This window comes from Eretmochelys imbricata, chromosome 10, assembly GCF_965152235.1.
Source record: "Eretmochelys imbricata isolate rEreImb1 chromosome 10, rEreImb1.hap1, whole genome shotgun sequence".
In the NCBI taxonomy this organism is placed as follows: domain Eukaryota; kingdom Metazoa; phylum Chordata; order Testudines; family Cheloniidae; genus Eretmochelys; species Eretmochelys imbricata.
Window position 1 is genome coordinate 51,106,743 of NC_135581.1, and position 14,759 is coordinate 51,121,501.

At 42.4% G+C, this 14,759-nt stretch overlaps 1 protein-coding gene across 1 annotated transcript in view; it reads left to right on the forward strand.

Moving 5' to 3' along the window:
• Positions 1-14,759, forward strand: part of CIB2 (calcium and integrin binding family member 2) — a 77,430-nt gene that overhangs the window by 12,268 nt on the left and 50,403 nt on the right. Inside the window, exon 2 of the mRNA XM_077829319.1 lies at positions 4,011-4,045. Coding sequence (XP_077685445.1) covers positions 4,011-4,045 — 35 coding nt within the window. The remainder of the gene's footprint in view (positions 1-4,010; positions 4,046-14,759) is intronic.

Genomic DNA, 14,759 nt, shown 5'->3' on the forward strand with positions numbered 1-14,759 from the left:
AGAAAAAACAACAACCCCATTCATATGAATGTTTGTAAACAGTGACTAAAAAAAGAAACAGACATGGTTGAACCAGACAGCACTCAGAATCGCCATGAGGTCTGGGTGCTGTGCTTGGTCGTAGTCAGCCAGCTCTGTTTTGAACTTTAGTAAATTATTTCCAGCTATGCAATGGCTTGTCTCTCCAAATACCATTGGGAAACTGGATTAATTTGTAAGCTCATTGGAGGGGGCTCTTCTTTTTGTTCTGTGTTTGTATAGTGCCTACGACAATGGAGTCCTGATCCATCACTGGGGCTCTTAAGTACTACCACAATATAAATAAGTATTAATAATAATAGTTTGCTATTTAGATTGCTGTATATATTTTGCAGTAAAATTTTAAAAGTTAAAAGACAGATTCCCCCAAGTCCATTTACTGCATGTTTTTGGCACAGAGCTCTTCTTATTGGCCTTAGTCCCCTTTCTAGTCTGGTCATCTCACAATTCTGGGGCTAGCCTGAGCAATGCCACACGTAGCATGTATAGCAGACATGATATGTTTTCTGATGTTTCAGTCCATCAATAAATAAAACCCTTCTGACAGTCATATCCTCAGTTATAGGTCAGTTCACATTTCAGTTATTTTACAGCCTACATTTCCTGACACCTCATTAAAAAGAAAAGGAGGACTTGTGGCACCTTAGAGACTAACAAATTTAAGCTTTCGTGAGCTACAGCTCCCTTCATCGGATGCATTCAGTGGAAAATACAGTGGGGAGAGTTATATACACAGAGAACATGAAACCATGCGTGTTACCATAGACACTGTAAGGAGAGTGATCACTTAAGATGAGCTAATACCAGCAGGAGAGCGGGGGGTGGGCGGGGTGAGAAAACCTTTTGTAGTGATAATCAAGGTGGGCCATTTCCAGCAGTTGACAAGAATGTCTGAGGAACACTTGCGGGGGAGGGGGGGAATAAACATGGGGAAATAGTTTTACTTTGTGTAATGACCCATCCACTCCCAGTCTTTATTCAAGCCTAAGTTAATTGTATCCAGTTTGCAAATTAATTCCAATTCAGCAGTCTCTCGCTGGATTCTGATTTTTGAAGACTTTTTGTTGTAATATTGCGACTTTTAGGTCTGTAATCGAGTGACCAGAGAGATTGAAGTGTTCTCTGACTGGGTTTTGAATGTTATAATTCTTGACATCTGATTTGTGTCCATTTATTCTTTTACGTAGAGACTGTTCAGTTTGACCAATGTACATGGCGGAGGGGCATTGCTGGCACATGAGGGCATATATCACATTGGTAGATGTGCAGGTGAACGAGCCTCTGATAGTATGGCTGATGTGATTAGGCCCTATGATGGTGTCCCCTGAATAGATATGTGGACACAGTTGGCAACAGGTTTTGTTGCAAGGATAGGTTCCTGGGTTAGTGGTTCTGTTGTGTGGTTGCTGGTGAGTATTTGCTTGAGGTTGGGGGGCTGTCTGTAAGCAAGGACTGGCCTGTTCCCCAAGATCTGTGAGAGTGATGGGTCGTCCTTCAGGATAGGTTGTAGATCCTTGATGATGCATTGGAGAGGTTTTAGTTTGGGGCTGAAGGTGATGGCTAGTGGCGTTCTGTTATTTTCTTTGTTGGGCCTGTCCTGCAGTAGGTGACTTCTGGGTACTCTTCTGGCTCTGTCAATCTGTTTTTTCACTTCAGCAGGTGGGTATTGTAGTTGTAAGAATGCCTGATAGAGATCTTGTAGGTGTTTGTCTCTGTCTGAGGGGTTGGAGCAAATGCTGTTGTATCGTAGCGCTTGGCTGTAGACAATGGATCGTGTGGTGTGATCCGGGTGAAAGCTGGAGGAATGTAGGTAGGAATAGCGGTCAGTAGGTTTCCGGTATAGGGTGGTGTTTATGTGACCATCACTTATTAGCACCTTAGTGTCCAGGAAGCGGATCTCTTGTGTGGACTGGTCCAGGCTCAGGTTGATGGTGGGATGGAAATTGTTGAAATCATGGTGGAATTCCTCAAGGGCTTCTTTTCCATGGGTCCAGATGATGAAGATGTCATCAATATAGTGCAAGTAGAGTAGGGGCATTAGGGGACGAGAGCTGAAGAAGCATTGTTCTAAGTCAGCCATAAAAATGTTGGCATACTGTGGGGCCATGTGGGTACCCATAGAAGTGTCGCTGACTTGAAGGTATATATTGTCCCCAAATGTGAAACAGTTATGGGTGAGGACAAAGTCACAAAGTTCAGCCACCAAGTTTGCCGTGACATTATCGAGGACACTGTTCATGACGACTTGTAGTCCATCTTTGTGTGGAATGTTGGTGTAGAGGGCTTCTACATCCACAGTGGCCAGGATGGTGTTTTCAGGAAGATCACTGATGGATTGTAGTTTCCTCAGGAAGTCAGTGGTGTCTCGAAGATAGCTGGGAGTGCTGGTAGCGTAGGGCCTGAGGAGAGAGTCTACATAGCCAGACAATCCTGCTGTCAGGGTGCCAATGCCTGAGATGATAGGGTGTCCAGGATTTCCAGGTTTATGGATCTTGGGTAGCAGATAGAATACCCCAGGTCGGAGTTCCAGGGATGTGTCTGTGCGGATTTGTTCTTGAGCTTTTTCAGGGAGTTTCTTGAGCAAATGGTGTAGTTTCTTTTGGTAACCCTCAGTGGGATCAGAGGGTAATGGCTTGTAGAAAGTGGTGTTGGAGAGCTGCCTAACAGCCTCTCGTTCATATTCCGACCTATTCATGATGACAACAGCACCTCCTTTGTCAGCCTTTTTGATTATGATGTCAGAGTTGTTTCTGAGGCTGTGGATGGCATTGTGTTCTGCACGGCTGAGGTTATGGGGCAAGTGATGCTGCTTTTCCACAATTTCAGCCCGTGCACGTCGGCGGAAGCACTCTATGTAGAAGTCCAGTCTGTTGTTTCGACCTTCAGGAGGAGTCCACCCAGAATCCTTCTTTTTGTAATATTGGTAGGAAGGTCTCTGTGGGTTAGTATGTTGTTCAGAGGTGTGTTGGAAATATTCCTTGAGTTGGGGACGTCGAAAATACGATTCTAGGTCACCACAGAACTGTATCATGTTCGTGGGGGTGGAGGGGCAGAAGGAGAGGCCCCGAGATAGGACAAATTCTTCCGCTGGGCTAAGAGTATAGTTGGATAGATTAACAATATTGCTGGGTGGGTTAAGGGAACCATTGCTGTGGCCCCTTGTGACATGTAGTAGTTTAGATAGTTTAGTGTCCTTTTTCTTTTGCAGAGAAGCAAAGTGTGTGTTGTAAATGGCTTGTCTAGTTTTTGTAAAGTCCAGCCACGAGGAAGTTTGTGTGGAAGGTTGATTTTTTATGAGAGTATCCAGTTTTGAGAGCTCATTCTTAATCTTTCCCTGTTTGCTGTAGAGGATGTTGATCAGGTGGTTCCGCAGTTTCTTTGAGAGCGTGTGGCACAAGCTGTCAGCATAGTCTGTGTGGTATGTAGATTGTAATGGATTTTTTACCTTCAGTCCTTTTGGTATGATGTCCATTTGTTTGCATTTGGAAAGGAAGATGATGTCTGCCTGTATCTGTACGAGTTTTTTCATGAAGTTGATAGATTTCCACTGCATACGGCTAAATGCAGTGTATTGCATAATGACAGGTTTCAGAGTAGCAGCTGTGTTAGTCTGTATTCGCAAAAAGAAAAGGAGTACTTGTGGCACCTTAGAGACTAACAAATTTATTTGAGCATAAGCTTTCGTGAGCTACAGCTCACTTCATTGGGTGCATTCAGTGGAAAATACAGTGGGGAGATTTATATACAAAGAGAACATGAAACAATGATTGTTATCATACACACTGTAAGGAGAGTGATCACTTAAAATGAGCTAATACCAGCAGGAGAGTGGGGGGAAGAGGGGGGGGGAGAAAACCTTTTGTAGTGATTCTATGCATAAACTTATCTTCTTTCCATGAATGTAGAAGCCATTTTCTTACAATTGATAGCTGTATCTCTCTAGTACAATAACGTGTTTTCTTTTTTAACAGGATTGTACCTTCTTCACTCGGAAAGAAATCCTTCGGTAAGCAGATCATACTCCATTCTTCCTTCATAATTTGTATGGAAAGGGCCAAATTATGCTCTCCTCACTCATGTGAGGAAACTCAGTAAAGACAATGGGATTATTCATGTGAGTAAATGAGCACAGGATTTGGTCCTAAAATGTACCTATAATACGCAAATGTATGAACTCACCAATACGCTACTAGCTAGGGAATCAGTTCTGCTACTGTTCTTTTTGTAATACTGTTACATTGGCAAGACAGGCGAGAGCAAAAAACCAACTCTTGTAGTATCCTGGCAGGGAAACTCAGGGAAGTCATTCCTCTGTTGAATGCCTGCCAACTTGTACTGTCATCTAAAAGAACTTTGTATTTGCTATACCCTTGCACACCTGCTCAGTTAAACCATTAAAGGCCCCATCCTTTCTTGTTAGTGAAAGTTTTGCGTGAGCAGGACAGATGGGGCCGAAATTGCAGTAACATTAAAATGTGTTGGTTTATGGACAGCTTAATTTTCATGAAGATACTAGGGCCTAATCCCATCCTTCTGAAGCGGGCAAAAATCTCATTGACTTCAGTGGAGGTGTTTTGCCTGCATCAGTAGTGCAGGATTGAGCCATACTGCGATCGATCATCTGTGAGAAATGGCAGGTAAAAGGTTTTTGTCTTTGCAAATGTTAGGAGCTGTGTTGAGCTCAGGAATAAATGTGGTCTGTGTGGAAAACATTATTTGCCTTTGCCTTTGTGTCTGTAAAACTCTGTGAGTCAAATGTTCAATGAGTTCTGTCCACAAAAGACTAAATGGCTCCATGGTGAGTACACAGTTATTGGGAAAGTGGAGGTGAGTTTAAGCCAATAACTTGGATTATCTCACTGTGCACAGAGGAAAGGATCCGTCTTGTCCTGGGCTTCCTCAAAGCCACTAAGAGATGCATCCACTTATGCGGGGGCTGAATGTGTCCCATGTCTCTACTATCTGTAATTTATTATCTAAAATACTGCCGGGCTGTGAGAGAGCATTTCTGTGATGTGAATTGGCTAGATTGTGCTAACTCTGAGCATGTGTGCAAGGGTGGGAATGGGTGCAAGGGCCAGACAAACCCAGTCCCTGAACACAAGGTGTGAAAAGCTGTTCCAAGCCAGCACCAAGACAGGCACTAACCTCTTCAAATGTATGTGAAGCAGCTGCTACCCTCTCACCTTAAGCCCCCAGACATTGAACCTTTCTCAGGTGCATACTGTGACTTGGTCACAGAGACCCCCTTGGGACTGTCACCTGATGTGCTGAAATAACCTCTGAGCCAATTTTCCCTGCCAGCTTGGGACTCCAGAACCCTGTCTTGTTGAGCCAGACACGCTACTCCGCTGCAACACAGACCCAGGGTCTGAACTACACCCCCAAACCTGCAGACTTTAAAACTGCTCAGCAGGTTTCCTGTCTCCAGCACCCAGATACCCAGCTCCCAATGGGATCCAAACCCCAAATAAATTCATTTTACTCTGTATAAAGCTTATACAGGGTAAACTCATAAACTGTCCACCCTCTATAACACTGATAGAGAGATATACACAGCTGTTTTCTCCCCCAGGTATTAATCACTTACTCTGGGTTCATTAATAAACAAACGTGATTTTATTAAGTATAAAAAGTAGGATTTAAGTGGTTTCAAGTAATAACAGACAGAACAAAGTAAATTACCAAGCAAAATAAAACAAAATACGCAAGTCTAAACCTAATACATTTAAGAAACTGAATACAGGTAAATCTCACCCTCAGAGATATTCCAATAAGCTTCTTTCACAGACTAGACTCCTTCTTATTCTGGGCCCAATCCTTTCCCCGGTACAGTTCTTGTTAGTTCCAGCTCAGGTGGTAACTAGGGGTTTCTCATGACTACAGCCCCCTTTGTTCTGTTCCACCCCCTTTTATATCTTTGGCACAAGGTGGGAATCCTTTGTCTCTCTCTAGGTACCTACCCTTCCTTCTAAATGGAAAAGCACCAGGTTTAAGATGGATTCCAATGTCACGTGACATGTTCAAATGTCCTGTGAGACTTCATTACTCACTGGCTGGCACCCACATATGCAGGAAGGCTTACAAGTAAACAGAGCCATTTACAACCAATTGTCCTGGTCGATGGGAGCGATCAAGATTCTAAACCACTATTAATGGCCCACACTTTGCATAATTACAATAGGATTTCAGAGTAATACTTCATATTTCTATCTTCGGATACAAGAATGATACATTCATACAAGTAAGATGAACACACTCAGTAGATTATAAGCTTTGTAATGATACCTTACAGGAGACCTTTTGCATAAAGCATATTCCAGTTACCTTATATTCACACTCATAAGCATATTTCCATAAACATATGGAGTGCAATGTCACACATACCCCCAGGAGTTCCTGCTGTGGTTAGGCAGCTCTGAACCATTCCCTACCAAAGGCTGTGGCTAAAAATTATCCCACAGTTTGTGGTTTGTTGTAGGCCTGGCTGTAACTTCTTTGACAAAGCGCTCGTCCCCAGTTGTGTACCCCCAGGAACGATATGTTATCATTACAGCTGGAAAGACATGTCATTTCTGTGTTCAGTGTACCTGACAAAAAGCCATGCAGATAAAATAAAAATGAATGATAATTATATGTCCAGTCAAGGCTGCAGGACTCTCAGTTCTGCTGAAGAACAGCACTTAGACAATAACAGAATTTGTCATAATTGGTACAGAAGAGTGAAGTGGGCACCAAACTAATGGACAAATGGTAATATAACTTTTAGAAATTGTTCAGTGATATTCCTGGGAGTTTGATACTGGGAGAAAGCATACAGTTTTCTGTGACAATTCAGCCTGTTTATGCTGAATGGCAGCAGTGTATCCATCCAGAGCTCTGTAAAAATCAGCTGATGTTGCACTCCTATTGCACAGGTTATTTTGATTTTCATATGCACACACACACACACTTTTATACACATCTTTAAAATGAACTTCTAAAGCCCCTTTCCTCTGTGGAACTCAAAGCACTTTATAAACATTAATGAATTAATTGTAACTGGACTGCACTCCTGTGAGGGAAGTAATTATGATGATCTCCATTTTAGATAGGGGAAACTTAAGGACAGAGAAGATAAGCGACTTGCCATGTTTCATACAGGAAGTCTGTAGTTAGGACCGAGTCTGTAGATAGGACAGGGAGTCTGTAGTTAGGAATGAGTTAGGACTAACACACAGCTCTCTTGATTTCCACTCCTGGGCTTTAATCTCAAGAGCATTCTCAGCAGCACAAGGGTGGAGAATGCTTTTGGTCATTCCCATGTTGAAGAAAGTGGTATGTGGATAGGATCTGGAGAACAAAAGGCCAGAAAATCTGACTTAATTTCTGAGGAGAATCTATTAAGAAATATTGATCTGGGAGAAGGTTATAAAACTCTTTAATAAGTTAGAGTCTTTGACATATAAGCTAAAGTTTCTTACAGCAGGCATCCTTCTCATGCACTCTTAGGTGACACAAAATTAAGTGGTTTACGGTCAAGGTTCTGGTTGGCTGTGAGTTCCAATTTCATAGAGACATGTTAACAGAAGGTCAGAATGTTTGAACCTTTTTTAGATGTGGTGATTTGCCAAGCCTGATTCAATGCCTTTCTCTTTGGAGTAATTTCAGAGCCTTTCTCTCTGGAGTAATTTCTCTCTCTCTCCTATTAGTTCATTTCTAAGGGCATGCTGGAAACACTCAGTAATAGAACCAACAGCCTGAGAGAATCATTGACTTCATCACAGTTAGAGATGGGATGAATTTCTGCTAAACATACAGTATGCAGGTTAGGAGTACTTGTGGCACTTAAGACACTAACAAATATATTAGAGCATAAGCTTTCGTGGGCTACAGCCCATTTCACTGGATGCATAGAACGGAACATATAGTAAGAAGATATATATATATACATACAGAGAAGGTGGAAGTTGCCATACAAACTGTAAGAGGCTAATAATGTCACGGCAAACCTGGTGGCTGACCTTTGTGACTTTGTCCTCACCCACAACTATTTCACATTTGGGGACAAATATATACCTTCAAGTCAGTGGCACTGCTGTGGGTACCCAAATGGCCCCACAGTATGCCAAAATTTGTATGGCTGATTTAGAACAATGCTTCCTTAGCTCTCGTCCCCTAATGCCCCTACTCTACTTGTGCTACATTGACGACATCTTCATCATCTGGACCTAGGGAAAAGAAGCCCTTGAGGAATTCCACCATGATTTCAACAATTTCCATCCCACCATCAGCCTCAGCCTAGACCAATCCACACGAGTGGTCCATTTCCTGGACACTACTGTGCTAATAAGTGATGGTCACATAAACACCACCCTATACCGGAAACCTACTGGCTGCTATACTTACCTACATGCCTCCAGCTTCCATCCAGGACACACCACACAATCCATTGTCTACACCCAAGCTCTACGATACAACTGCATTTGCTCCAACCCCTCAGACAAAGACAAACACCTACAAGATCTTTATCAAGCATTCTTAAAACTACAATACCCACCTGCTGAAGTGAAAAAACAGATTGACAGAGCCAGAAGAGTACCCAGAAGTCACTTACTACACGACAGGCCCAACAAAGAAAGTAACAGAATGCCACTAGCTGTCACCTTCAGCTCACAACTAAAACCTCTCCAGCGTATCATCAAAGATTTACAACCTATCCTGAAAAATGATCCCTCACTCTCACAGATCTTGGGAGACAGACCAGTCCTCTCTTACAGACAGCCCCCCAACCTGAAGCAAATACTCTCCAGCAACCACACACCACACAATAAAAAAAAAATAACCCAGGAACCTATCCTTACAACAAAGCCCAATGACAACTCTGTCCACATATTTATTCAAGTGACACCATCATAGGACCTGATCACATTAGCCACGCCATCAGGGCTCATTCACCTGCACATCTACCAATGACTTTGTCCTCACCCACATGATATATGCCATCATGTGCCAGCAATGCCCCTCTGCCTTGTACATTGGCCAAATCGGACTGTCTCTACGCAAAAGAATAAATGGACACAAATCTGACATCAGGAATCATAACATTCAAAAACCGGTAGGAGAACACTTCAGCCTCTCCAGCCACTCAGTAAAAGATTTAAGGGTGGCAATTTTGCAACAGAAAAGCTTCAAAAACAGACTCCAGTGAGAAACTGCTGAGCTTGAATTAATATGCAAACTAGATACCATTAACTTGGGTTTGAATAGAGTCTGGGAGTGGCTGGATCATTACACATATTGAATCTATTTCCCTATGTTAAGTATCCTCACGCCTTCTTGTCAACTGTCTAAATGGGCCATCTTGATTATCACTACAAAAGTTATTTTCTGGATCAGGAACAGGAACAGTCAGCATGGATTCACCAAGGGAAGATCATGCCTGACTAATCTAATCGCCTTCTATGATGAGATTACTGGTTCTGTGGATGAAGGGAAAGCAGTGGATGTATTGTTTCTTGACTTTAGCAAAGCTTTTGACACGGTCTCCCACAGTATTCTTGTCAGCAAGTTAAAGAAGTACGGGCTGGATGAATGCACTATAAGGTGGGTAGAAAGTTGGCTAGATTGTCGGGCTCAACGGATAGTGATCAATGGCTCCATGTCTCATTGGCAGCCGGTGTCAAGTGGAGTGCCCCAAGGGTCGGTCCTGGGGCCGGTTTTGTTCAATATCTTCATAAATGATCTGGAGGATGGTGTGGATTGCACTCTCAGCAAATTTGTGGATGATACTAAACTGGGAGGAGTGGTAGATACGCTGGAGGGCAGGGATAGGATACAGAGGGACCTAGACAAATTGGAGGATTGGGCCAAAAGAAATCTGATGAGGTTCAATAAGGATAAGTGCAGGGTCCTGCACTTAGGACGGAAGAACCCAATGCACAGCTACAGACTAGGGACCGAATGGCTAGGCAGCAGTTCTGCGGAAAAGGACCTAGGGGTGACAGTGGACGAGAAGCTGGATATGAGTCAGCAGTGTGCCCTTGTTGCCAAGAAGGCCAATGGCATTTTGGGATGTATAAGTAGGGGCATAGCGAGCAGATTGAGGGACGTGATCGTCCCCCTCTATTCGACATTGGTGAGGCCTCATCTGGAGTGCTGTGTCCAGTTTTGGGCCCCACACTACAAGAAGGATGTGGATAAATTGGAGAGAGTCCAGCGAAGGGCAACAAAAATGATTAGGGGTCTGGAACACATGACTTATGAGGAGAGGCTGAGGGAACTAGGATTGTTTATTCTGCAGAAGAGAAGAATGAGGGGGGATTTGATAGCTGCTTTCAACTACCTGAGAGGTGGTTCCAAAGAGGATGATTCTAGACTATTCTCAGTGGTAGAAGATGACAGGACAAGGAGTAATGGTCTCAAGTTGCAGTGGGGGAGGTTTAGGTTGGATATTAGGAAAAACTTTTTCACTAGGAGGGTGGTGAAACACTGGAATGCGTTGCCTAGGGAGGTGGTGGAATCTCCTTCCTTAGAAGTTTTTAAGGTCAGGCTTGACAAAGCCCTGGCTGGGATGATTTAATTGGGGATTGGTCCTGCTTTTGAGCAGGGGGTTGGACTAGATGACCTCCTGAGGTCCCTTCCAACCCTGATATTCTATGATTCTATGATTCTCCTGCTGATAATAGCTTATATTAATTAATTAGCCTCTTACAGTTTGTATGGCAACTTCCACCTTCTCTGTACATATATATCTTCTTACTATATGTTCCATTCTATGCATCCAATGAAGTGGGCTGTAGCCCACGAAAGCTTATGCTCTAATTAATTTGTTAGTCTCTAAGGTGCCACAAGTACTCCTGTTCTTTTTGCAGATGCATACTAACATGGCTGCTACTCTGAAATATGCAGGATAGGCAGTCCAGAAAGAAAAAATTACAGACCAATGAAGAATTCAGAACACCTGCATTGGAGGCCTGGCTGAATATGTCTCGGGTGACAATCAGTACTAATGTGTCGACTAAATTTGTGGCAAGAATTTAATATTTGGAAAAAACAAATGTAGGCTCAAAAATGTGGAATCCCAGCAAAGAAAGGAAGTAAGGATTTAATTTTCTTCATTATAGTTCTTATTCTCAAACTGCTAAAGCTGAACATGCAGAAGAATTTTTTTTCTTATCAGAGAAAAACTGCTTTATACCCAGCCCCCTCACAGCCCTGCACCAGTGACCAGCTTACTTCAGCTGTCTGTACTCTCGGCTAGAATCTCAGCTGTGCCAAGTCTAGACTCACTGCAGTGTGGGAAGGGAAGGCCACCTTTGTGCTTCCAATTCTGAGCTATCCTGGGGTCAAAATGACCCCCAGCATAAATTAGAGCAGCCTATGGGCTGTTCTAAACTATGCCATCTATAGCCATCCCAGGGTAATCACAGTAATCTAAAAACTGGCAAATTGTAGCTATTATACATAATTTAGAACAACTTGTGTGGTGTCATTGCTCCGCATGGCACAAGTCTGTGTAATAAATGGGTTCATGAAATTTGAACAAGCACAGTAATGACTGAGACGCTAATGACATTTAACTGGATTTGAAAGAGACAATATAAGAGAGCAAATTTCCAAGTAGAGATCATGATTAATATGTTATTGTAGGGGAAACCCTAGTTAAAACTCCTGATAGATGTCTGTACAAAGAAAATGTTTCTGCAATAGCAACTAAACAGCTGCAGAAATAGTTAACATGGAATAGGTTCAGATGCTTATATGATTTACAACTCATTTGAGCAATTCTCTGGGTTATTATTGATTACCAAGCACGTGTCCATTTTATGTGCTACTTTCTGACGTGGCGAGCAATTGAATCCATCCTTTGTTTCTATGAAAGTAAGCCTAACTGATTAATGTTGTCCTACTCCAGCTGGCTGATTGAAACCACAGCCGATCTAACTGCATTGACAGGCACTTGTCAGTGGTGATGAATCTCTATAGTGGCAATGAAGTAATTTGTTCAACAGGATCTTCCCACATATTAGTGTTTTTATCTCTTTGGCTCACTGCCAGATTGGTTGCCTTATGGCATTGTCTAGGTCTCTAGTCCCTATTACACTGGCTGGGTCTCATCATGCAATGGATTTGTGCGGTTGTCAGTTTCTAGGCTCAGGAGGTTTCCTCCCGATGACTCTGAATTAATAATATTCTACTTCCTGGGAATCTTAATCATCTTGATTTTTTTAAAATTACTTAGCCTTTGATTTTAGCAAGGCCCCTTCACAACGATCCCTGTTAACATTTTGTGATCTTAGTCTCACAAGCTGGGAAGTATTAGCTAGTGTGTTTGATCTTCCTAAGCCATCTGACAGAAGGAAAATCTAAAAGATCATTTGTAGAAGGTAAAATAGGTTTCTGCTTATTGTGGTCATTGTTTGTCTCAAAAACTTTTTTATATATGCAAACATATATTTCAGTGTACAACCTAGAGATAGATTGAAGCCAAGGCCGATGAATTGCGTCACTTTTGTTAAAGCAGAAGTTTTGTTTGGAGACTTTTCCCTACAGTATTTCATTTAGTGAATTTAGCTTGTGGACGGTGATGGACTGAAGGCTCTGGGGACAGGAGGTCTTTGTCCACAGTTAGAGAGCAGACAGTAGCAATGCAAGCTTCCCCATGCTGCCCTGTTAATGTGCCTGATCCCTGATCACTGACCTAGAAGGGAACCCAGGGTCTATGGCTCAGATTTTCAAAGGTATTTAGGCACCTAACTCCTATTGAAGTTAATGGAGTTACATACCTAAATATCTTTGAGGATCTGGAATTATACCCATTTAATCATTGGCCCGTTCACTGAGACTGATAGAAGGAATGCAAATGTAATGGTGTTTTGTATGATCTGGAGCATGTGCACTATGACAGAGAACTGGTCTGAGACCATCAATTTATTTCACATAAACAGTAGAACAACCTTTACAACTGGTAGGGACTATTGGTCACTGCTGACTTGGAGCAGATATGAATGAGCGACCCAAGGAAATAGGTTCTCTGTGCCATTATCACTTCCCTGATTCATCCAATTACTCAGCTATATTGTTTTAACCTACAGTTCAGACTGTGCTGTTGTAACGTCAGGATCAAATCACTTTGTTATGAGGGCATAAAGCAGGCAAGCAGTGCCTCTGATGTCAATGGAACTACTCAGGCTTAAAGTTTAAGCATGTGCATAAGTGTTTGCAGAATCAGGATTTAAGAGAATGCATCGGGGGAATAGCACCGCACAGGTTTATTATACAAAAGTCAAGTTTTTAATAGTGGTCTCTCGTCAGCTGAGACACAGGAGCAGTTCATTTCAATGTTCCTAGCATTACAGAGGCAGAAGAGCCACCAAAGTTACATGGAACAAAAATCAAGTGTCTCCTTGGCTTAGGGAGGCACAGTACCAATGGGTCTCCTATCTCTCCTTCTAAGAAGCTAGCAGGCAAAGAGTTAATTCCCTAAGTTTCTTTCTCTCTACTTTGTTGTGTGCTCACAGGGTTGGTTAGTATTAGGGTATGTGATGATCCTGTAAAATGTAGGCTCTGTTTCAGTTTTATGTTTTGTTTAATCCAGGCTATTTACCTGGGAGGTAGGCACACACAAAAAGACTCAGTGAGGCAGGTAAAAGACAACAAAAGCACAGTTGTCATGGTTAGTTTTGTGAAAAATCCTTCGCGCTCTCTTCTCTTTTGTGGAGTTTTCTCAATACGACTAAACTAGCGTGAGCATCACCCTTCCAAGCCCGGGAGTGTGCTCTATTTCCCCCTCTGTAACAGAGATGGTTATGCAACATGTTTATGTTTAGCTTACAGCAACATATCCAGTAACATATGTGGTCCAAAATTTAGATTTTGTGTCAACAAACCTTTACCAAATGTAAGAGCACTAGGAATATGGGTGTGATTTTTGAAATTCCAATGGAAAACTTTTGTTTTCTTAAAAAAACTAAAACCAAAACCATTTCTCAGAGGTGTCTGCATCCCAGATGATGAAGTCTTGTGCTAGAGCATGGAACCTAAAACTGAGACTTATGAAGAATTCAAAGTTAGTTGCCACTTTTGAATATATGAGTAACAAAAACATAGTATTTGATTAGATAGTAAGCTCTTTGGGCAGGGGCCAGTCTTTTGTTTGTCTGTTTGGTTTGTTTTGTTCTGTTTATACAGCACTTGGCACAAGGGATCCTGTTCTCTGAGTGGTGCTCCTAAATACTACAGCGACACAAATGATACATAGTAATGATATTAGGAACATTGGAATTGCCATAACAAATCAGACCAGTGATCTCTCTAGTTCAATATCTTGTGTCCAACAGTGCCGGTGTCCGCTGTTGCTGAGGCAGGTGCAATAAACCCCGCAGTGGGTAGCTATGGAATAACTTGGCCCCAGGGAAAGGAGATTGGGAAATAAAACATTACTTAGATGCTTGTAGATTTCAAGGCCAAAAGAGACCATTATGACCATTTAGAGTGACCTCCTTCATAGCACAGTCCCTACAACTTCACTAGCTGTAACCTGCATTTAGTCTAGGGTGACCAGGTGTCCCGATTTTATAGGGACAGTCCTGATATTTGGAGCTTTTTCTTATATAGGCTCCTATTATGCCCCACCCCCCTGTCCCGATTTTTCACACTTGCTATCTGGTCAGCCTAATTTAGTCTAACAGGGATGGTTTGCGATCTGAAGCATGGATTTATATTCCAATATTGCCAGC